The sequence below is a fragment of the Lytechinus pictus genome, chromosome 7 (assembly GCF_037042905.1).
Source record: "Lytechinus pictus isolate F3 Inbred chromosome 7, Lp3.0, whole genome shotgun sequence".
Lineage (NCBI taxonomy): Eukaryota > Metazoa > Echinodermata > Echinoidea > Temnopleuroida > Toxopneustidae > Lytechinus > Lytechinus pictus.
The window spans coordinates 49,183,788-49,209,832 of NC_087251.1; the positions used below are offsets into that span (position 1 = coordinate 49,183,788).

Here is a 26,045-nt window from a genome sequence, read left to right on the forward strand (position 1 = left end):
TAGAGCAGAGCTGAATTAGCTACCGGCGCGGCCGTATGTGCTGACCATCAGCAAGCACCTGTTGCCAGTATATTTGAGTTGCCAATATATTTTTGTTTCTGTTGCTCTTCAACATTTTAAGGAAAAAAAGAGAGTTCAACATCATTCCTGGTTAAGTGGGAGGGGTTAAGAGTTCCAGCAATCATGAGACTAGCAGACTACAACGAGTTGTTGGAGAGTTTAACAAGTGATGATTGTGATGGCACAACTGCATCTCTGCTCTGTATTCAAGAAAAATTTCCCAAGTATGAAACTATGATGACATTCAATTGGTCACATGATTGATAAAATGTGGATCTGCTAGTGATAGGTCATTAACTTTGGCACATTGCATTGACTTTAATGTCTGTCATATATGTATCAAAGTAGAAGCATAAAAAATGGAAGTAAGACTAAGATTTCGATGACGATGGTGGTGATTTTTTTCTGCCAATGACCGATATTTCATGTATTTCTAATTCTGATCTGCTCCAATAACGTTACAATTGACAACAAGTAGCAGACAATACAAAACATGCACAGTAATTGCATACAATGTTTTCTGTCCATGCCCATGAAGGACTAAGAACTAACGTAACAGATAATTTTGTTCTTGTTACTCCCAAACGGCAATGTAAAAATTTTTCCTAAACGTTACCTTATAAAATCCAACAGAGTTTGCCATTCACAACGCAGTAACTAAATAATCTATTTAATTTTTTAGCGAGGCAGCATAGCTCAGCCCTGTTCCGGATAAGATCGTAGATCTCAACGTACGTGGGGTTGAGTCCTGCAGCATGCCGGAAGACGTCTTAACAAAAAAACTAACAAAAAAACACCGCAGTGCGGGTGTGAATGCAGTTGGAAAACACTCCGTCCATCGGAAAGGATGCAAATGTTGGTCCCGTATATAGGAGAGTCACAACCTATGCATGTTAAAACCAATACACTGTATTTGTCAAAGAGTAGAGTGTTATTCACCCAGTGTATTGCACCTGCCGGTACTACAATACTGCAAGAATCTTCAGGATTGAAGGAGGCAGTCAGTGTAGCTTGAAGAACTTGAAGACAACTTTTTGTGCGTGGTATTTTGGGAGAAATGGCTTCTCCAAACAGAAAATGGTTGGCAAATATTTGTTCACAGCTCAATGTAGTTGATAATAATAATTATACTTGCTTATATAGCGCTTAATACTTACTTTGTAAGAAGTCTCTAAGTGCTCTACAGTATATGCAGCATAATTACCCTGGCTTTAGCAGTGCAGCTGTTACGCGCGCTGCGTTTCAAGGAATAAATTCCTGCCAGGTACCCATTTACCTCACCTGGGTTAAGTGCAGCACATTGTGGATCAATTTCTTGCTGAAGGAAATTACGCCATGGTTGGGATTCGAACCCACAACCCTCTGTTTCAAAGTCCAGAGACTAATCCACTGGGCCACAACGCTCCACATACATAAGTCATAGGCCTATCTGTATTTTCAATAGGTATTATAACTTCTGTGATCAAAACTGCCAGCTGCCAGTGAATTTTTATATGTTCTGTGTGGAATGTCTGAATACTTGGTAAACTTGACCTTGAATAAATTTGAGATGTAGTCTTTCTGCATTGTGTAAAGTACTATAGGCCTATGTCAAAGTTTAATTTGCTAACTTTCATCCTCTTACAGTGTTTCTCATTCGACGTTGGTCAGCATCTACTCACAGCATTGTCAGGTAAACATCTGCATAGTATGCATAAAGGGTGATATCCCAATATAGCTTTGATTTTTACTTTGATAATTTAGGATTCTTTGCTCCCTATAGATTTTTACTTTATTAAAGAATGCTTTTTTAGAAAAAATTTAATCATCCAAATGTCTTTGATATATATTCACTATGTACTGTACATGTTATACATTCATCATAGGCTTCGTAGCCCAAAAGTATTAGTCTCTTTACCATCGATCAGTTCATTCTGAGGTTTTGGACACACATTAAATGGGCATATTTTGTCTCTCCTTTCAAAAATTCAATGCCTAATACTGGATACTTATTTAAATCTGGTATTTTTTTAAGAATAAATAATTGTCCTTTTATATTACTGTAGAGTGGCCAAATGTTCAATGATACACCTCACATAACCATTCGTAAAACAAGCAAACTCAAATCATATCAAACAGCCAGAAGCACCAAATAAGAAGAACCTAAAATATAATGAAGCTGAACTAAACTCAAAATAAAGATGTTGACAAAATGAAGTCCAGTGATGCTCTAATTTATTGGTCTGCAATCTAGACCTCACAAGGCATTGCCTTCACAAATTATATATTCAAATGTATTCAAAACATAGTGTCACATGATAAATTCAACCAATAGAGAAAGAAAGAATGGAAGAACCCAGAAAAGTGGAAGAACCAAGGGTGAAAGGTGAACCAATGAGAATGAGATAGGATGATATGAATGAGGAACAATGTTCTGAATGTAAATGAGAAAATGACAATAGAAACATGTGGAGATGCATGGAGTTGGAATGGCAATGGAATGATGTGATGTAGAAACTAAGGAATGAGAGAAACAGGTGTGTGACAATGGTATGGAAATAGAAAGTGAAGAGAAGTATGGAAAGCAAATGGTGAAATAAACAATAAGATTAAATAAGGCAAAATTCAACTCTTACATAAGCTTCCTTCTTCACTAAAAATGTCCTCATTTTTATAAGTTTCAAATTGATACCAAAAAAAAAAATCGTCAAAAGTAATTTTCTGAAAACTTTTGGATTTACAAAATGAGGATGAGTACTTTCTTTGAGGAAGGAAATCTATACATTATTTTTGTACATATAAATATCTGCATTTTTAGTTGTTGCATCTGTCAGTAGAACAGTTAAAACTGGTTATCAATGATGATTAACCAAAATCAGAATATCTAGAATTAAACATTCAAATCAGGGCCTTTTTTTTTTTGCCTCTTACAAATAAAAACAATATTCTTATCAATTCGAAGTGAATAAAAGAACTTACAATAGATGCTGTTCTTCTGCCATTTGCAATATAAGTTCATGAACATTCAAATAATCCGTTTGTCTTTCATGTCAATAAATATATACATGGCATCAGATTTGTTTTGTCACTTTTCAATATACATGTTGCCGACAGAAAGAAATATAACAACTTTTAAAAATGGATTTTGATACAAATTTAAGTTTGTGTCCATTTGAACTGACACATGGAAATCTTTTTTTTTCTTCTTCTTTCAGTTGTTAAAATAAATTCTGTAACAAATTTGGAACTAAGTGCATTTTGGTAAACATGGAAAAAAAATTGTATTCCATTTGAATAAGGGAAAGTATAATATATTTCTCTCCGTGCAAACAGAATATTGTTTGATGATACTAGATTGTCTTGCAGAAATTAGTCTTTTCTCTTTTATTTCCAAGGTATAACAAAATTTAGTTTGTATTTCCAAAAAGATTTTCCCTTTTGAATTTCTGTAATGAAAACAGCATTGCTCTTTAAAAGCAAGTAGGAAAATACAGAAAAATAAAAATTTTGAACAAATTGTCCCTAATCAAAATTAGAGAACGGAACAGGGAGAAAACACAATTATTTTGCAAAAACAACCTTTACAATTTTTCCCTGATATGTCCATATTTTTTTATTGTATTGGACAAAACATCACATAAATACTTTAAACGCTGATGGTAACATTTCAACATATAAGTCTTTTCTTTAGATTTGGAAGAAATATCGATTTCCTTTGGGTTTTTTTTTTTTTTGGGGGGGGGGCTGATAATAATAATAAAATATGAATAAAGATAACTAAACTGTTTTTTTTTGTAACAGTTCATTTTGGTTTGAATTACAAGATGGCCAAAAATAGTTTACATCTTGCATTAAATTTTTTTTCTTTATTTTCTTTTTATCATTATTATTTTTTTTTTTTGGGGGGGGAGTGGTTGTTAAAAAAATAATCTGATCATAGGAAAAATTATTTGGTTGAAGCAACTATTAAACTAACAATTTTTACTATAAAACATAATTCCTTTTGAATTTGGAATACTTATACATCCACTTTCCATATTTCTTTTTAGATATAAAAACAATTCCAGTTTTTTTAAGTATAACTTTTGGAAAAGTTAAAAAAGTTGAAAAATACATACTTATCAAATATTTGAAAATGTGAAACATTTCAGTCAAAACTTTTTCTTGTTTTAAATCTTTTGAATTTTATTTGTTTTAAATCAGTATTATGTAATATTGTTGCTTTTCCAGTTTTCACTTTTGATTTGTTTAGTCTGCTAAAAGTTATTAAAATAGTATTTTATCACATAAGAAAATAATTTGGACTATTTTCTTTCTTTTCACAAAAAAAAATCATTCTGACTTTTGGTCTTAAAATGTGAGACTGAAAAGTTTCAATATTTTCTTACAAAACATTGCCATCTTCTTTTTTCTCGTCTAGTCTTCTGCCCATCATTTGAGAATATAGTGATTGGTAGTTGACATCTGTGGCCATACTCCATGTGTCAGTTCAAATGGACACAAACTTAAATTTGTATCAAAATCCATTTTTAAAAGTTGTTATATTTCTTTCTGTCGGCAACATGTATATTGAAAAGTGACAAAACAAATCTGATGCCATGTATATATTTATTGACATGAAAGACAAACGGATTATTTGAATGTTCATGAACTTATATTGCAAATGGCAGAAGAACAGCATCTATTGTAAGTTCTTTTATTCACTTCGAATTGATAAGAATATTGTTTTTATTTGTAAGAGGCAAAAAAAAAAAAGGCCCTGATTTGAATGTTTAATTCTAGATATTCTGATTTTGGTTTATCATCATTGATAAAACTTTAATAAATATACAGTGATTAAAATTGAAATAGTTTTGAGCATTAAGGTATACAAATGAAACATTTCAAAAATTTAGTTTGTCATAATCTCCTTTAGTTTTACGATTTCATATATTGCACTTAGTTCACATTATTCATTAAGGTATACAAATGAAACATTTCAAAAATTTAGTTTGTCATAATCTCCTTTAGTTTTACGATTTCATATATTGCACTTTATAATCATATCTTGAGAAATCATTTTTATATTTTTCAACAAATTTAAAATCTGTGACAAAATTTAATGAAAATTGTTAGTGTTCTCACATCAGGGAAATAAATTGTCCAAAAGTTCCAAATAAAGTTTGAGTTTGAGAGAAGAATGTAGAAGAATGGAGACATCAAGTTCAAGTCGTTGAATATCGGACCTTCTTAGGGGGCGAAAAGTTTTCACTGTATGCATGAAGACCAGGGGAACAGCATCATCCACTCATGGGCTGGAGCAACTGAAGAGCAAAAGGTGGCGGCTGGCTTCGAAGATCAAAGCAGAGCGTCATCAACTCTAGATGCGTAGGCGACAGAGTAACAGGCGAGAGGCTGGAAGGTGTCATGCATCGAACGAAGATAAAGGGACAAAGCAACATGAAGACCAAAAGGCAGCATCATTCACTCGACGAAGAGAAGCAAGGCGAGAGGCTGGAAGGCATCATGAGGCAAAGGTGGGAGACTGTTGAGCCGAAGAGACTGAATGAAGAAAATAGGCAGCGACATCATCCACTCCATGTAGTCAGGCAATGGTTGTAGTTAAAGGCAAGAGGCTGACTCGCAGGCAGAACTTTCATCTACTCACGTTGAGAAAAAGGCGAAGGTTGGCTGGTAATCAGGCAGAACGTTCATCCACTCACGAAGAGCAATAGGCAAAGATCCGAGCTGGTATTCAGGCAAGGCTTTCACCCACTCACGTATAGAGCTAAAGGCGAAGACTGGCTGGTAGTAGCATCATCCTACTAGACAAGCCACATCATTGACGTTGAAGTTACAGGCGAGCTGCTGGCTAGCATCAATCAGGCAAGAGGTAACGGCTGAACAGAAGTGTGAAGGGCTAAATGTTTCTCCAACAGGAACATGATGACGATAAAGTTGACGAACTATGATTGAAAGTTTGTGGCGAACAGATAAGCGAGGCACGAGGTTCGAAACACCGCTGCTACCAGTTGTAGGGTGGCCAAATGTTCAATGATACACCTCACATAACCATTCGTAAAACAAGCAAACTCAAATCATATCAAACAGCCAGAAGCACCAAATAAGAAGAACCTAAAATATAATGAAGCTGAACTAAACTCAAAATAAAGATGTTGACAAAATGAAGTCCAGTGATGCTCTAATTTATTGGTCTGCAATCTAGACCTCACAAGGCATTGCCTTCACAAATTATATATTCAAATGTATTCAAAACATAGTGTCACATGATAAATTCAACCAATAGAGAAAGAAAGAATGGAAGAACCCAGAAAAGTGGAAGAACCAAGGGTGAAAGGTGAACCAATGAGAATGAGATAGGATGATATGAATGAGGAACAATGTTCTGAATGTAAATGAGAAAATGACAATAGAAACATGTGGAGATGCATGGAGTTGGAATGGCAATGGAATGATGTGATGTAGAAACTAAGGAATGAGAGAAACAGGTGTGTGACAATGGTATGGAAATAGAAAGTGAAGAGAAGTATGGAAAGCAAATGGTGAAATAAACAATAAGATTAAATAAGGCAAAATTCAACTCTTACATTACTATTAGTACATGTACTTTGGGTGAGTCTTAAAAACAAGTTTATGGTCTTGTTGAAATAAATATTTGATAAAAATTGGCTGACTTATACAAGAAAATATTATAATGAGTCTATCACCTCTTTCAGCTTCTATGAGTTCAAATGTAAAAAATTAAAGTGCATCATTTTCTATGGAGTTTGAAACAAGGCCAGTATGTGACAGTTGTTCAAAAAAGGCTTTATATGGATGATGCCTAATGATTATGATTTTTCTCTTTTTTTTTATAGATGATCACGAGACAGACATACCATCATCACAACAATCCTGATATGATCTCCTATTATGTACAGTTGTAAGTATTCAATCATATAAAGTAATACATTAATATATATTAAGTTTTGTAAATAATTATTGGAACACTTTCTTACTAAGATCCAATCAATGGTCTAATAATTATTTCACAAGCTGTATTCATAAAAGCAGAATAATATTATTATCATTATCTGTGAGTGAATATGAAACATTCTGTTATTTTATTAGGGGAGGATGAAACCAGTCTGTTTATTTGCAGCAAGGGACCGATATATATTCACTCATGTAAAAATTAATACAGTATAGGTGAAGTCATCATCTATGAGGCATTATTTGTTGTCGGACAAGATGTCAGATCTGACAACTTTCCTTTGTTTTGATTGGCTGAGAAGCAAATGTGTCTGAATATTGCTCTCGTAACTGTCAGATAATAGCAACTTCATAACATGGTTCCCAGTTGTCTGATGGTTACTATGGCAACTGTTAGATAATGACAACTTGTCAGTGCTGACAACTGTCAGGGAAATGGTTGCAAGATTAAATCCTGCACTTAACAATGTATCACAGAAAAGTCAATGCTCTGACTCTCCCAAGGCACCCTTTTCACAAAACTGGTAAAATTATGAGTGCAATGTTCCAGCGCACCGTCTGATGCTACCCAATCTTATGGTTGATGCCCTCCCATTTAGTCAAAGGCAACCCAACAATTATTGATTATTATTATGCATTTCACCCATCACTTATAGATTGAAGTAGACCACCAGCTTCAAAAAGTAACTTCTCTTTAAAATGATAATAATTGGCTTTTATATAGGACGATAATAATCTACGACTGCTCAAAGCGCTTCACAATTATTATTACCTGTTCACTGGATTCATAGCTTTTCTAGCAGCCTGTTATACCTTGGTCACATTTGTTCTACGGCGGCCGTACGGCGAGTCGAGAACAGCCGTTTTAACATTTTTTTGTCCAACTATATATAGGTGGTTTGACTTAAAATTAATAAAACGGCTGTTTTCGACTAGCCGTACGGCCGCCGTAGAGCAAATATGACCAAGGTATTAGGCACACACTTGTTAAACCAACCACAATGACAGTGTTTCCTACTGCCCGATATCCAGTTAGCAACTGGGTAAATGTGGCATATTGTGGATTGACTCCTTGCCAAAGGACGCTAGGCCCTGATGGGATTCGAAAACACGACCCTCTGATTACAAGGCAAGAGTCAGAACCGCTACTCAATCCTAATCAAGGTACCTTTGGGATGTTATGGCTTAATTTCAAATTATGATTTACTTTCAAATTTTGAATTCGATTGTCACTTATTTATCATTTCACTTACGGGGATTACATTTTTACAGTTTGTTTCCCCATCGCCATGTACACAGAGTATGGTGGTATTGAAACTCTATTTATGCATAAAGTAGTATTGAAAATACGCTCTATAATCTTTGCATTCATTCTTCCTGGAATCGTAAATCTATCTTTGTATTATTCTAGGTATCAAACCTTGATTAAACAGAATGAAAGTTCTCCTGTTCTCATACAGATTGCCAAGGAGGTAAGACGTTTGACTTCAATACTAATTTTTGTCAATAAAGCAATCCCCTCGTTGCATTAAATAATAGTAGAGCCACAGGTACACTACATGGTATTTTACAGGACTGTATAACATGATGGCTCAGAATGAAAATAGCAGCTGTTATTTCTGGCAGGCTTTAAATTTTTACTTATAGCAGGCCTTAAATTAGAACAAGGCCACTTCTCTCTCAGGCACATTTCTATAATACAGCACCAATGAAGCAAAGACTAAAAGGGCACAGAAAATATCCAAGGCCATCATTGAGAGGGAGGTCTATCAATAGGGCATCAAAGGTCATGGCCATGGTTGCCTTGGATTCATTTTATGTTATTTTGTCACTTTCATGTTGCCTTTTGCTGATGGTTATAAATGTACATCCTTTTTTTTTCTTCAGGCCAATATGCCTCCAGCTGTTATAGCAAGATTCGTTGTGGAAGGTCTCCATGACAAACTCTCAAATCAGGAAGGTATGTAATGTGCACCATCTCGACATTAGCAGGTTTAACTTAGACAATGGTATTTATAAGTTAGTCTTAAAATTCTGAAAATGACAAGATTGTTTTTACATTATAAGCTTCTTATAATACTTGAGTTCTTTTTTGATTTATAAAAAAAAACAATTTTTGTTTTAATTCTGACACATTTTAGAATAATTTGAGTGCCATATAGAATGGTAAATTAAATTAATTCTCTACTCTTAGGCCCGTATTTTGAAGTCAGGTTAACTTAGACCACGGTCTAACTCTGTGCTAAAATTGTGGGGAGGCAAAAATTCAAAAATTCTGTTTATATTGTATATTTCTTATGTTTACTATTTTGTTTCATTTTGCTTTCATATTAAAGTAAAATATTTCAGTTATCATTCCCAGACAATTATGAACAATTTGAGTGTCAAATGAGTTAATAAATTGGATGTGTACTGTAAGGGATTTGTGCCCCAATTGGCTCTCCATACTTAAACCACAACTTTAAACCAGGGTTTAATTTAAACCTGAGTTCAGAATACAGGCCTTAGAGATTTGTGACATAGTTGGCTAGCCATAGTAAACCATAACTTTATACCAGGTGTCTGTTTCAAAAAGAGTTACAGCTATGTTAACATTGTCATTATGATACAACTGCCTTAATGGTAACAGAGCTTTACAGCCAATCACTATGAAGGTTTGCTTGGTAGAAATACGACAGTTGTAGATCAAATGACCCCACCCCCCCCCCTGAATTTTAAATTATATCCCAAGTTCAGAATACAGGCTCATGAGTTGTACGTGAAAATTCTGACCATGCATTTAGACCTGTGCGTCATTACTGTACATGTATTTATTATTTTATTTCCACATGAGAACACATCATAAATAATACTTATCAAAATTCAGTCGTGTTGTATTGTAGAGGGTTATATGATACAGAGTAATCACATAGCAAGAAAAAGGATATGCCTAAAATAAAGAACTTGTACATGTGCATGTTAGGTAGACAAGAAAGACCGGGCCCCGTCTTACAAAGAGTTAGGATTGAAATCCATCAGTGTCATAATTTTTAACCACGGGAAATGTGCATGACGTCCTTTGTAAACAAAGACGAGCTTTAATGAATTGTCAAGAAAACAATGAACATATGAATATACATCTTATCTAGAAAACATTTTGAACAAACATTCATTTTATATGTTGGCGTTGTTGGCTTTCCATACTTGTGGTTGATTGGATCAATCTCTTTGTAAGATGGGAACCTGGGTCACATATATATTTCATCAAGGTGGGATTCTTTGGAAATGCACCTTCTAATGCTCATATTGAGGATTTGAATATTTAATTCAAAAAGTCAGTGAGGAAATGAGCTATCAAATATTTTTACTGTTTCTCTGTGTAATCTCACAGTTACAAAGTCTACAATCACTCAGTTTCTGAGGGAGCCTTATTTGATAGAAGACCCAGTGCTTGCCTACCAAGTTCAACTTGTAAGTGTACCATACTTTATAGGGGTATTGCACAAATTTTATTTTGTAATTTATTGTAAATATTAAGTCATGGATCAAAATTTAGCTTGTACAAAATCATGCTTTTGAATTCAAGAAGTATACCAAGTAAAAGTTGTGATTAACTGAAATTTTATAATTGTTTGGAGAAAATGAAGTTGTGAGTTTCTTTCTTGCAATGTCAGGTTCAGTGAATAGTATGAAGAGCAATTTAAATTATACAAACTTTATTATTAATTATTAATTATGAGATTATTAATAATTTTTATAATGAGATTGTTAATAATGGATATTGAGTTTACTACATATCATGTTGATATGATGCCATACCCCCCCCCAAAAAAAAAAAATCTAATGATGATTTTATTGAGACTGATATCATAGTGTTACGGCCCAGAATTATGAATTTCATGACACTAGTATAAGCTCAGATTATTCACCTACCATAGATATCTTAGTTACCCCAATTTTGAGTGTGTAGACTGTTATTCCCAGCCTAGGGTTTTAGATCATATAAAATGGGAATGACCATAGAGTCAAATGTTATTTCCTTCTTAACCAATTCATACCCCAGCATTTGTTTGCATTCATCATCATCATCATCCGTTAAAGTACAGTCCACCAGGTTGGTGTATCATCGTACTTGTAGAATTATGCAGTAGTATGTACAGTGCTGTGGAAGATCTATTTTATGTACACGTGCGGTTTAAAAAAAAAAAAAATCAGCGCAGTCTTAGCGCAATTGGATTTTCTGCACCTCAGCCTTGAAGCTGGCTACTGAAGTGCAGTTAACTGTAATGGCAGGGAGAATATTCCACAGTCTAATGGCATCAGGAATAAAAGTTTTCTGATAAGTAACAGTGCGAGCATGTGGGACGTGTAACCTCATCTGATGACCACGAAGCGAAGTGGAAGTAGCAGCCTGGTTGAAGTACTGTACCTTTGGTACATCAACAATTGTGTTTACCAAGCGATAAACCATCACCACCTTGAACTGGGCTCTTTTCTCTTCAAGGATGGGCCACTGTAGCTGTCGTAGCATATCTGTGACACTACTAGTGCGACGATGGTCTCCCATGGTGAATCTAGCATATCGTCGCTGCACCATCTCCAGCTTCCGGGTGTTGTCCTTGGTGAAGGGGTCTCACACTTCACATCCATATTCCAGGACAGGTCTGAGGAGAGATTTGTAACATAGAACCTTGACGCTTCTAGGGCATGAGTGCAGGTTATGTTGCAAGAAGGCACATGTAGAGTTGGCCTTCTTGGTGACCATGCTAATATGGTGGTTCCACTTCATGTTCTGATTAATATGAACACCAAGGTATTTTTGTAAAGGTTTATCATGAATGGAGTATGTCATGTTTAGTGGATTCCGCTTGTTGGTTACTGAGATAGTTTGACACTTCTGAGGATTGAATTTCATAAGCCAGTCTGACTCCCACTTCTGCAAGGAGTCAAGATCCTCTTGAAGTTTGTTGGCATCATCCTGAGATTGGATCTTGCAGTTGAGTAGGCAGTCATCGGCAAACAGTTTGGTTGTTGTCTGAGATGAAATGCAATCAGGCAGATCATTGATGTAGAATAGAAATAGGAGAGGGCCGAGGACACTGCCTTGCGGCACGCCTGACGAGACTGGGATAGTATTTGAGGTACATCCATTGACGACTACTCTTTGAGTTCTGTTGTGGAGGAAGTCTTGAATCCAGCGCAGGGTAGTAAGACGAATGCCGTAGAACTTCAGTTTGTATAGAAGTCGGTGGTGAGGGACTTTATCAAAAGCCTTCGAAAAATCTAAAAGGATCATGTCGTGCTGTTCGCCTTTGTCAAGTCCTTTGGCAAGGTCATCACAGGTGAAAATGAGTTGGGTGATACAAGAACGTCGCTTTATACGGAATCCATATTAAGCAAATATTACTATACAGGTGATCCATAATAGAGCTGCAGAGAACATGTTCTAGGACTTTGCATGAGATAGATGTCAGATTTCCCATCATCATTCAGTTGTCCCATCTCTTTCTTGTATTCTTCTTGTCCACTCCATGTGATTATCCTTTGTTTTCAACAAAATCCTTACTAAGCTTTCTGTTCTCAAGGGATTGCAATTGTTCCTTATACCAACTGTTTCAATTGTAATCTCTGCAAAATGTCTGGGAGAACAGATCTGCTGATGGGATACTAATATAATGAAGGTGACTTGTTTTACCTTTATAATATAGCACTTTCGTACGTGATTAATCCAAAACACTGTTGCATCCATGCTTACTTTCATTTAAACGACGTTTCAGAACGAAATTGTAAAAAGGTGCGTTTCTGAACGTCATTGACCAGAATCAGGGATTCTGGGGAAGTATAATTAGGACCATGATCATAAACGTGTTTAAATGACGTCATTTGGAACATGCTTCCGATGGGATGAAAATACGCGGGCAAATACAATTTCATGGTTCTATTATAGGGGGTTTCCTCCGTGGAATTACCTCTAAACTCCCTGGATTTAATAATGACCAATGTACATTTGCATGTGTGATTATTAAATTAAGTACTATCACAATGAATATTGATGAGGGATTTAAAAAAAACCAGAACATGAATTATGATGAGACATTGCTGAGCCTGAAGCCCCAACTAGCATAAACAAAATGAGCCAGCTGCAGAATTCGCCTCTGGAACCATGTTTACAATTGCGTTCTTAAACTATGTTTAAAAAGCTGATTCTTTCTCCGCAATGGAAGCATAAACACACCCCTAGTGTGCAAAACAGATTTTAGTCAATCTTCACTCAGTCGTCATTTTGAAGTAATCTAGAGAACGTCACAACTTGTGCTACATTTTTATCAGTCATTCTACCTTGTTGAAATAAACTAGTTATAACTGAACTACATTTATTCATGCAGAGTCATTTTGTACGCCAACACTTTTACAGTTACAAAGCATGTAGACATATAAATCAGTTTAAAGATAAATGCCAGTTGTGGTAACGATTTCAAAATGAGTTCGTACAGAATCAAATGAAATGACCATCAAAGTGTCTGTTTGAATAAATAAAAAATATGTGCCAAAGGATTCTGGAAGAAATTGTGTTATTGCTGAGAAATAAGCAAATAAGCACAGGATTTGGGTCAAGCGTCGGGCCGACATTCACAGCAATAATAATACACTGTCCCACGTGCGCTTATCTGTGTTGGTGATCTTCAGTGTGAACATTTTTCAGCATAGATTTCAAGATTTCACAAAGTTCAGTTTATGTAACTGTACCAGATCTAGATCCTCGATGATATAGTGACAATTAAGCTTGGTTTTACACACTTTCTTGTGAAATCAGTGTTTACTGCAACTACTTTCATTTATCTTTAAATTTGTTTGTGTGTAAAGTTATGAATAATTAATTTTATCTTCATTCTGTATCTGTTTGACTTGGGTAAAATTTGACTTAGAAGATGTTATCAACATATGCATAATATTCTAGTCTGAAATATGCTCCAAGTTAGGCAATTATTTGACCTATGGAGGGTCAATGTATGCAGAGGCTACTGTAATTGTTTTGAGAGCTTTCCAAAATTGATATAAATTTTGAATTGTTCTTTTATTATATTGCTAATACTCTGAAACGTGATGATTTACCATATGTATGAAGTGTTGCATTGAATAGATGTATCCATTTTCCCACAGTGCACTCTACATGATGTCACGTATGGACCTTATGCAGAAAGCATTAAACAGTATCCTTTATGTTTTTCTTATTGATTTATATTGATTCTTTTTTTTCTCTCATGAAAGTTCATGTTTATGAGTTATGTGATTTGTGCTTTTGATCATGGTTATTTTAAGTCAGTGTTGTGTTTTTTATACTCTTTCTCTCTTTTGCTCTGCCCTTCCCCTTCTCTCTCTCTTCATCTTTGATGAACAGAGAAAATAATAATTTGTAATCTACCAAATTAAAAAGTATATACTTTTACAACAACTAGATCATTTTCGTTATAGGTTTTCCTAGAAATTATATTCTTCTACAAAGTCTACATTACTCTCATATGTAGCCATATCACTTGGGTTTCAATCAATTATTTTTCATGTTTGAAAGTTGTAACACTTCCCATTCTATGAACAGTGATATTTTCAAATTTTGAAATGCATATTTTCCTTGAGTCGATGTATTACAAGCTCAGTGGGAAATGAATATGAATTCCTCTTGGTACAGTTGCTGAAAGAGAGGAAGATAGCATTCCTACGTAAGTATAGACAGATTCAGTTTGGTTGCCATTTTTATTGCAATTTCGGCTAAAGACAATGTTTGCACTGACCTAGCAGCACACATGGCTCATTGCATAACCAGTTGAATTATTTTTTTCTATCTTTTAAAGAACAGCTGGTTATGGTCACCATATGTTACAGTACTCTGTAAAGTCAGACTTATTTTTGTTTTTAATATTTTGCTACACGAGGATCTGTCTTATTTGGCAGCTTATTATGTGAGACAGTGTACACTTCTGAGGTCAAAGGTCAATATATGCTGTCCAATTAAGTCCATGATGGGCATGGAATGTGGATTTTTGTGTGTGTGTGTTTTTCTTTGTTCGGTTAGTTTGATGTGTTATTGTTTATCGTATTTTGTTTTGATATGTCTTGCTTGGAAAAGCAAAACTTATACACCAGATACATGTATACATATCATTTTTGGTTTAATAACATTTAGATAAAAACTGAAGGGATTGAATTTGCAAACTGATACATTGAAGAAATTGTAAAATGTCTTTTTTTTAAACTTGGTCAATACAGTGGTGCTAGATAGTTAGTGGACCCCACCTGAAAATGCACTCCTTAATGCAGATTGTTAAACGTAGGCAACAACACTACAATGTCTGGCAAGCCCAGAGAAACAAACTATATTGAATGTGTTATTTTATCACCTGACTTCACAATTAAATATCTAACAGATGTAAGGAATTTGAATACTTATAAACTCATTTTTTTTGTGGGATTCACTAACATTTTAGCACCATTGTATGCCATATTATTTGCCATTATAGTATTTTGTAGTTCAAGAAGTTTAGTTTACTTTCATGGACCTTAGAGCCCCCTCACACCTAATCGAAGCCTGAAATATGCCTTGCGATGGCTGGCGAAAGGCATTTTAAAAAAAATCGCTTTCAATGGTAACTGATAGTAAATCATATTTACCCTTCGTGTTTGGGTTCGTACACCTTCTGAACTAACGGCTGCGATTATTCAAATTCGCGCGGAAATTTTGAACATGTTTAAAAATTCCAGATGAATTGAAAAATTGTTGGTCATCTGTTTGAATTTGCATCTCTTATTTAGTCTGCGGTAATCGTTCGTTTTTCGTTCGTGTGTTATTGTCGTGCATAGTCCCTCATCGCGCTTTTGCCAAAGTGGATCGATCCCGAAAGAACCCTTTATGAAATAACACGATGACACAAACGCAGGGGCCGCGGAACGGTTTTTAAAGTGGGGGGGGGGGCTGAGCCAAAAGTGGGGGGGCTGACCATGCTAAAAATCACAATCATATGGTCATTTTTACGTTTTTGTACACGGTTTTGAAAAAAAGTGGGGGGGCTGAAGCCCCCCCCAGTTCCGCGGCCCCTGAAACGTACAAGAACGCCCGATCTATTCACTCGTCTTTGTTTCTAATCGAGTGCCATATCAAACCATTGCTCACTGTTTGTTCGTCTTACTGGGTTATATCAACCCTTTGCTCGCCTTCGGCTGCAATTTACTCAAGGAGGTGAAAAATCGATATCCTTCGCTTACCGCTGTTCGTTGATAAAATTTGACAATAGTTACTGATAGCATGATTTGACAGAAATTTTGTTGAATTCGCGTGCATTTTTTCCCATTCGTCACCCTTCATCCGCCTACATTCGGTCAGGTGTGAGGGGGCTTTTAATCACCACAAGTCCACCTCCTGGACTGTTGTACAATTTTTAAAAATATTTAGTACATATGTATACCGGTACATACCACCACATACATACACACAGAACTGTCATACAGAACAGCATTTTTGGGGGGGAAACACTGGGTTAAGGTGAATGACTGGGGGTAAGTGAATGTGTGTTATGTGTACAGGTCTCGTTGCAAAAGGGTCTGCCCAATCAATAAAAATTGTCCAGGACGTGGACCGTTGCCACTGGCTTTGGAACAATCTGTCACCAAGAATTTTAGTGTAATGCTGTCCTCTTGTGATCGGAAATTGCCAGGATATAGGAGTAAACTGATGATGAGAAAATGTGAAAGATTTCACTGGTAGAGGGACAGGGATGAGAGAGAGATAGAAAAAGAAGAAACTGAGATTGAAAGAAAGAGAGAGAATGAGATGGATGACAGAGAAAGAGAGAGAGAGCAGGGGAAATGATTTTTATTTTGAATGTAACTATGTAAGAATACATTCGTATATGCCATGATTTTGTATATTTCTTCTGTTAGAATTTGAAATTTGAAAATTTTGGATTAGAATTTAAATTTTAACCCTCAATCTCCCGGGGTATTTTGATTCTTGTCAATCCGGGGGGGGGGGGGCCATTATGGCCCCCCCTTAAGATCTCGGCCGCCGATTGCGCGAGCGACGCAAAAATTTGCACACTGGTAGTGTGCGATGTAATCTACAAGGCTGTATGGTAAAATTTTCCAAAATAATGAGATTTTATTTTATATGAATTAATTATGCTAATTTATGCATAAATCATACTTTTTGCTATAATTCACTAAATAAAGCTCCTAGAATGCTAATTTTTGGTAAAAAAATTCTTTGTAGCAATCTTAACAATCGCAATTAAAAAAACTTCGGTTCGGAAATCAATTTCTTATGTATTTTATTGTTTTATGAATTTCTTATGTATTTCTTTGTTTTTTTACTTTTTGTTTTTTATTGTTTTTTCAATGGAAATCATTCCAGACTTAGTTCTGATCATAAACAAGGCAAAATTAATTCAGTTTAATCAGTAAAAGTAGAAATAATGATACATTTATGAATTTTGGCTAAATACACAATTTGCATTGGATTTGTACATGAAATCACGTTTATGAGCAATTTTGGGTCTGACATGCACTTACATAATGTTGCGTAATGTCGTAACCGTGTACCCGGGCGTCACAAATTTGGTTTCAAAATTTGCGCGAGACTTGAAAGTAAAAAGTCAGTGAGCGGCGAGGTCAAAAAAATTTGCGCGGCAGATATATCGCGAAAATTGTCAAGGGGGGGGGGGCCATTATGGCCCCCCCCCCCCCCGGGAGAATTAGGGTTAATGGGAATATGAATTTGAAATTAAAATAAAAACAATACTGAGAAGGGGCTCTAGGTACATATCCACAAATTCTAAATTCACAAGAGAAATTCTAATGGCAATACACTAATCTCTTGCAAGAAGAATGGTGTAATGAAGACAAATCAGTAATGAATCTCAAAATAGCATAAACCTCTCCAAAGGTTGGTTGATCTTTATATTCCACCCCTTGGAGTGGATATATCTCTAGATTGCAGCATATAAACTGTGAGCAGCACACTGTAAGGCCTTTTTTTTCAGTCTTCTAATTTAGTATTTCACCTAGCGTGTGTGTTCGTTTACAATGTGTCTTGAAGTAGTTATTATAGTTTGTGTACTTAGTATTAATAATATTCCTCAATGCTGAATACAATGTACAATTTTCTTTTTCTACAATTTATTTCTTTGTATTATCAGAAGTAATTATTTTGTGCTTATGTGACTTCATGCAATTTAAGTATAATTTTGTATACTGTTTATATCTATTTGAATGGTACACACATTTTTTTCAGCTTTTGGCTCCAATGCATGTTTTTCTTATTAAACTATTCAAAATTGTATTTTATTGAAATATTTTATTTGCAGAAGAGGATGACATGAGAAAGAAGGGATATGACAAGACTCCTGATACTAAATTAGAGGTGCCTGTAGGTAAGTCAGGATCACACAACTTTTAAATGCTAAACTTTAATGACAGATCTGCTATAAGCCAATCAAATTCCATGATATCAGTAGCTAATGACAGTAGCATGTAGCTTGTGAAAGAAGTTAAAATGTATTATTTGAGATCTTCCCTGGGTGAGGATTATCAGTTTGATTCGGTGGCGGATACAGCGGGGCACAGCCGGCCCGGACCCTCCCCCTTGAGAGCCATAATCAAAATTTGTAATGTAAATATACTGTTTTTACTCTATCATTATTATTATTATTATTGTTATTATCATTATCATTATCATTACTATTTAATATTGTTGTTATCAATATTGATATTATCATTGTTATTTCATTATTATTATTATTATTAATATTTTCTTGCATGACAGCCTGGAATGGTCACATCATTAACTGGATAGAGAGTAAAGCTTCATTTGGAGATGTTTTCAGTCATAGCAATTATCTCAAGGATCAATACCTCAGTTATGCCAACAGGTAAAGTGCCTCCAAGATATATTAGCTATGTTTACCACTTTCCTTGTCACACCATGTTTTTTTTGTTTTTTTTTTACTATTGTGTTCTATGTTCTGTTTGGTTATTAGTTTCTATTATTTTTTTGCTTTTCCAGTCTTTGTATTTAAATACTAAAATTTTATTGGGGAGATCCCACAAACCACAATCTCCATAAAAAGCATTTTATTTTAGTGGATCCCGCCATCTCTACAGATATTGATAATGAATGATAATTTCCTCTTATATTTTGTAATGTTTACTCATGAAGAAAAAAACTTGAATATAACTCAATGTACATTGTTTGTGTGATTATATATCATATACAATGACATTGTGTTTCCTTTTTTTTCTGTTGGAAGTGAAATAAATATTAATTCGAAATTTGATTTTCACTTTATCTCTGATAATGTATACCCAGCTCAACTTTATCAATAATTATGATTTCCCTGGCTAACATACATGTACAGTATGTATAAGAGGGGATTACTAAGACGAGCTTAGCTTTACTTGGTTGGACAGCCTGATACTCCCATAAAACAACTACAGAAGGTCCAGAATTCTGCCGCACGACTTGTAAAGCGTTCAAAGCTGTCGGATCATATCACTCCAGTTCTCAAGGAATTACACTGGCTGCCTGTTAGGCAAAGACTTACAGTTCTTTCCTTGGTCTTTAAACTTAAAAGCAACCAGACACCAGTGTACCTATCAGATCTTCTGGAGGTGAAGAGATCATGTAGACCCGGTCTTCGTTCAGGGAATGTTCACCAGTTCCAACAAGTGAGAGTGAACCATACGGGACTGGAACGACCTTCCCTTAACCACTACGTCAATGCAATCCCTTGACAAATTTAAGGCTGCTCTAAACTAATCAATGTCGCATCTGCACCCGACCACAGCATCATGGAACTTTCGTTCTGTTGCTGTGTACCCGTGATGATGATGATGATGATGAGGTCCTGGGGTGACAGATCTTTTTCTGCTGCTGGTCCCTGTTTGTTGAATTCACTCCCATTGGACATTAAGTCTTGCCAGTCGAGAGTGCTATTCCACAACAAATTGAAGACTTACCTCATGAAGAAAGCATTTCCTTAATTGTTGTGGGATCTGGCCTACTTGTTATTTTGACGACCAACTTTATATGATTGTGTATTTTTTTTTCTTGACAATTTGTTCAATTTTTGTGTATTTATTAATTTTATTTTCTGTATTGTATAAGTAGTTAATTGTGCGCCTTGAGTGTCATCGACAGATATGTGCGTTATACAAATCTTTGATTATTATTATTATCAGCCCTGCATTTATATGTCAGTTACAAATTCAAATTCAAATTTATTTATTTGCAAGTTGGAAAGGAACCATACCTTTTTTACAGTGTATATGCTGATCATCTTCCTATATTATTTCTAACTGAAGTATACCTTATGATATTTATATATATATTTCCTTATTGTAATTGTTTTTTTGAAAATTAGCACAAATGAATTAATTTAATTGAATTGAAAATTTAATATTTGGTATTTCATGCTGAGAAACTTATTCTAATTCTAAATCAAATACTGAAACTAAATTTATGAATTTGAAAATACCAATATTTATTTGAAGGTTAGCACCACCTTCCAAATATTTGGTAATTAATGCTGACAAACTTATTTTAATTATAAGTCAAATACTAAAACCAAAATTAATTAATTGGAAAACAATAATATATAGTACTTATGAAAGGTGAATATCTTGAGTAAAATGATTATTTTCTGCATTTTAAATTCCAGTCCTGAAATGGAGACATATAGTTGCTGTGGCATGGCTGCTTTCATTTCAGTGCAAAACTGGGTGTATTTTGTTATATGGCTCTGTCACTGAAATTAATTTGGACAATGTTGAGTATGAAAGCAATGCAAAAGAGGGAACAAACTGCAGGCAAGAAAACCAACGGTAACTGAGGAGTAGTCAAGACTGTTTTCCTCCTTGTGGAAAGATTGGATGGAAAAGAATGAAAACATAAAAGGAATGATACAAAACAAAATACAATGAACATTGTAAATTCACTTCACTTTTGTATTCTCTCAATATCATTCTAAAAGCATTTCAAGGTTGTTAAAACTGCAAGACTTTTCAAGTGCTATGCAGTTGGAGTTAAGATGACAACCTTTTCCTGTTAAATAAAAGTTATTTATAAATGGAGAAAAGCAACGGACGTTGCAAGTACTTTTTCCAAAGGAATGCTATTACTTTCCAATTGCTGATAACCACAATGTTAACTAATGTGAAGAATTGTCCCCTAATAGATTTGTATCTGTCATAGTCATGGGTTTATCTACCACATTTCGGGTAAATGTCAAACATATAATGCAGAACTTGAAATTTTCAGATAAAATATTTGTATTTCCGAGGTCATACTCAGTAAGCCGTGCACTTTTACAGTTAGGATGTTGTATCCTGGTTGTCAAGATTGACCAAAAAGCACCATCAATCTTGCAAAGTTTGTCAAGATTCGACTTAGAGCATTAAGCTCCAACCATTTTCAGAACCATCAGATATGTCATTCATCAATAAAGAAATCTCCTCCCTTTTTTCTGTGTTGAATACCGACCAGAGTGAATAAAAAGAGATATTTGGTTGATGAGCTAGTGGTTAGGGCACTGTCATTTCAAAGAAAATATAGATATTTAGTGTAATCCCAGGGTTCCTCTCTGGCATTCTTTCTTCTTCTCCCTTGTCTGTCTACATGTACTTCATTTTTTTGAAAGGATTTTTATGCAGCTATTGACATAAGTTTGAGAATAAATATTTTCTTTTAACTTGAAATGTTACTCAATCATAGAGGATATTTTTTCACTTATATTAGATACGAATCCTGCATACATTATTAAATAGTGGATATGTTTTTTCATTTACACAATAAATATTGCTGATGAACTTGATTTTTTATTAATATAAAGATATTATCCATTTTGTTCACAATTGAAGATTGAATGGATAATATAACATATATAGCAAAATTGAAATGTGTCAGTTTTGTTTGCTTTCATTGTACCTGATATGCTATTCTTTTTTAAATTCTAATGAAAAAGAAGACATCCTTGTTCTGTGTAATTCTAAAATCTCTGTTCACATGTTTTTTGTTTTTTAAGTCCAAAAATAATTAATTTAAACTTAAAGCCTCTCTCATATCAATCTAAATCCCTCTTATCTTGTTGATTCTGTTAAAGATGTGACATATGATGCATTTCCATTCCTGTATCACCAAGATTTTTACTGTAAACATTTCATGTTTGTTGTCTACAATATGTTCTAATACTACATGTATGTATGTTTTTCTTCAAGTACCAATTAACTAATCTGAAAATGAATTTTATTTTCTAGTGTTTCCAGTTCATATAAATTTCATTTTAAAATTTTCTATGTGTCCTTAAAAAAGATTACATTTCTTGCTAAAGTCCTTAGTCCCATTTGTATTGTTTAGTGTGTTCACAACACTTATTTTATATACATTTCATTAATTTCAACTCAGAATCACTTGCTTCTGTGAGAACATAAAAACTCATGAAAATGTAGAATATGTTGATGGAAGGTAGTACAAATTAAACCAAATACAATCAAACTTGCCTAAGTTGAACTTATATTTATCAATCAAATAATTACCTATATCATTGGTCCTTTCAAGTTATCATTTTTTATATTCTATTATTTTGACCATCATATATGTAAGTCATTTTTATCCGAGTTGAAACTATTTCTTCAGTCCCAGCAGATTCAACTCAGTTAAGGTTGACTGTATCAAAATTCTGTCGGCTTCCTTGGTTTGTAATCACATAGACTTTTTTTTGTCTATTTTTGTTTACACAGGTTTGGATCTGGTCTTGTGATATATTGGCATGGTTTCATAGATGAGCTTGCAGCAGGATGCATTGAACAAGGAATTGCACTAGCCGACCACCTTCCAGAAGACTTGACCCATCTCCAGCCTTGACCGAGGAAAATGTACTTGCTGGCCATCTCCCAGAAAATTTGACCATCATCCAAAAGGTTTGACCATCCCCAACCTTAAGCGAGGTATTTTTCTGGCTGACCGTCTTGCAGGAGACTTGACCCATCTCCAGCCTTGACCAAGGAAATGTACTTGCTGGCCATCTTCCAGAAAATTTGACCATCATCCAAAAGGTTTGACTGTCCCCAACCTTAAGCAAGGTATTTTTCTGGCTGACCGTCTTGCAGGAGACTTGACCCACCTCCAGCCTTGTGATCAAAACATGAGATTGGGGAGGTTTGATGTTATGATCTTAAGGGATGTTGGGAGTATCGGAAATGGAGGGAAGTACTGAAAGACTTGCACATCTTCAACCTTGATGCGCAGGATGAGTAAAGGGGAAACAGCATCACCTTGTCTAAGCATGCAGATCATGGTTTTCTAAGGTTTTGAGCATCTGGAATGGAAAGAAATAAAGCGATTGTATTTTTGGAAGATCCTTTATGTCTCCAACCTTGACAGAGGATGAGTTGAGGAGATGCTTGCCAGTATCATCTCCAGTAAGCATGCAGATCAAGGTCCTCTAAGGATATGAGCATCGGGAATTGTCTTTAAATGATCCCACACATCTCTAACCTAAGCATATGAGTTGAGGGAATACTTGACAATTCTCCACTTCCAGATGGTCCTCTAAGAGCATCTAGAATGGAGAAAAATAGAGGGAATGTATTTCAAAGATCTTGCACATATCTAAATTTGTTTTTAAAGATCCTGTACATCTCCAACCTTGATACAGGATGAATTGTGGGATACTTGATGGTGCCATTTCAGGAACAATCCAGGAAATACATTATAATAACAAAATTAATAATAAGAATTCATAAAGTGCCATAATCTATTACGAGGTGCATTGTTATTATTATTATTATTAACCCGGCTTTAGCTCGAGCTGCCTTCCAGCACTCCTTGCATTCTAGGAATTAATCCTGCTTGGTACCCATTTATCTCACCTGGGTTGAGTGCAGCACAATCTGGATATATTAATCTAGCTTGAGGTGTGATCATGTGGTGAAAGGAAGTTGATGATTCTATCTCAATCAAGATTCAAGAATATATCATATCTAAAAATATTTTAATTGTGTTACTCTATAAAAAAAAGTTTGTTGTTGTCTTAATTATGGGATTGGAATGGATATTTATAAGGATGCCATTTTATTCAATGTTTTTAATCTTCCTATGTCTACCCCAAAATCATGTCTTAAAAATAGAGATGACATCATAGCATTGTGAAACTGAGCTCCCACAAATACCTTTCCCGTGTGGTTGTTAATATACAAGCATGTTGTGACAGACCTTGTCACAGACCAGCAAGAGTTTGGTAGACCTTGTCACAGACCAGCAAGGGTTTGGTAGACCTTGTCACATACCAGCAAGGGTTTGGTAGACTTTGTCACAGACCAGCAAGAGTATGGTAGACCTTGTCACAGACCAGCAAGAGTTTGGTAGACCTTGTCACAGACCAGCAAGAGTTTGGTAGACCTTGTCACAGACCAGCAAGAGTTTGGTAGACATTGTCACAGACCAGCAAGAGTTTGGTAGACCTTGTCACAGGCCAGCAAGAGTTTGGTAGACCTTGTCACAGACCAGCAAGAGTTTGGTAGATATTGTCAGAGTAGGAGCCAATTAAGAGCACGTTTATTTGGACCCCCGCCATCCCCTAGATTAACCGTGCATTTGCCACCAAAATTGTTACCTACAAAGTGATCTACAAAACAGTATTTTCAAATTTCAATTTTGATTAATTATGCTGATTTATACATTGAATCGGAAATATGCTGTATTTAAGTTAACTTAAGCCCCAAATTTGATTATTGGGGGGGGGGTGTATTATTTGTGAGATTCTGAATGAGTGTATTTTTTACAGTACAAATTCTGTTCTTATATGTATTTTCTTGTTTTCTTAATACTTATTAGGGATTTTCCCCAAAAAAAATTGCCAATGATGTTATTTAAATCTTGACCAGAATGAAAATGATTGATTTAATTGATAGAAGTAAGAAATATAATATATTTAGAGATATACTCCTGTATTCTAAAGTCATAGGCAGACCTGCCAACCAGTACGTTTTAGCCGTATTTAGTACGTTTTTGCAACCAAAATACGGCAGTACGTTTTTTCTTTGAAAAATATGTTTTTTGTTAAAAAAATATTTATTTTTTTAAATATTTTTTTTATATTTTATTTTTTTACTAAATCGTAATTCATTAAGAAAAATAATCTCTATATGTCTCTTTTTCATAAAATGTACACAAATATGGTTATTAGATCAATGAAATTTCTGGTAACTTTTTTTTTCAATCATTTTGTTAAAACCAGGGTAAAGATATACACATGTTTATTGATGTTTTAATTTTTTTTTTTTTTTTCATCTACAAAAGCATTGCGCATTTTAGCTTGCATGCAGCTTGAGTGCCGCGATGAGCGAGTGCGCCAAGCATTTTATTATGAAATACACTTTTTTGGGGAAAAGTACAGTTTTTTTATCACAGAATACAGTTTTTCATTCCCAGAGGTTGGCAGGTCTGCATATTTATCTCACACGGTAAAAATACTGATTTTTTGTCAAAATACTGATTTTGGGGATAAGAATACTGAAAATGCAAAATACAACTTGGCAGCTCTGCATAGGTCAGTATACAACTAAAAATATCCAAATGACTTAAGTGATAATAAATTTTGGTGCAAATCAATTTAGTCCATTTTCATCACAATAGATGTTGCTCCTAGAATCACAAACTTAACTTGTGGATATTTATTATGTAGAAACAAAGTATATCACAATTTTGTTGATGACTGAATAAGATAATAACCTCATTAATATCTGAATGTCATTCCTGTACATGTATAGTGCAAGTTCTGCAAGAGTGTTATATTTATGTTCCATAAGAGGTGAGAAATTATGTTCTTTAAGTTCTTTCACACTTTTCTGTCATATTTTTCAAGTCGCATTCTTCCACCTAAATCTGCCACCGAAGAAAAGGGGGTCAGACTAATATTCATTGAAAAGAATATACACAAATTTCATGATTTTATCAATGACAAGATCTATACCTTTGCAATTAATGTGTAATAAAAAATATATTTTTTTTA

At 34.7% G+C, this 26,045-nt stretch overlaps 1 protein-coding gene across 2 annotated transcripts; it reads left to right on the forward strand.

The window, feature by feature from the left end:
- Positions 1-26,045, forward strand: LOC129264253 (CDAN1-interacting nuclease 1-like). Of its 2 annotated transcripts, XR_010294261.1 has the most exons (12): positions 1-284; positions 1,687-1,732; positions 6,897-6,961; positions 8,423-8,483; positions 8,899-8,971; positions 10,382-10,461; positions 14,152-14,201; positions 14,641-14,708; positions 18,345-18,410; positions 18,803-18,908; positions 22,774-24,991; positions 25,476-26,045. XR_010294261.1 is itself a non-coding variant. In XM_064102998.1 (11 exons), exons 1-11 carry the CDS (start codon positions 184-186, stop codon positions 22,895-22,897), a joined length of 840 nt encoding a protein of 279 aa, XP_063959068.1. In that variant the 5' UTR covers positions 1-183; the 3' UTR covers positions 22,898-25,077. The 2 variants fall into 2 exon arrangements, 1 of the variants encoding a protein (XP_063959068.1); XM_064102998.1 differs by lacking the exon at positions 25,476-26,045 and having other exon boundaries at positions 22,774-25,077.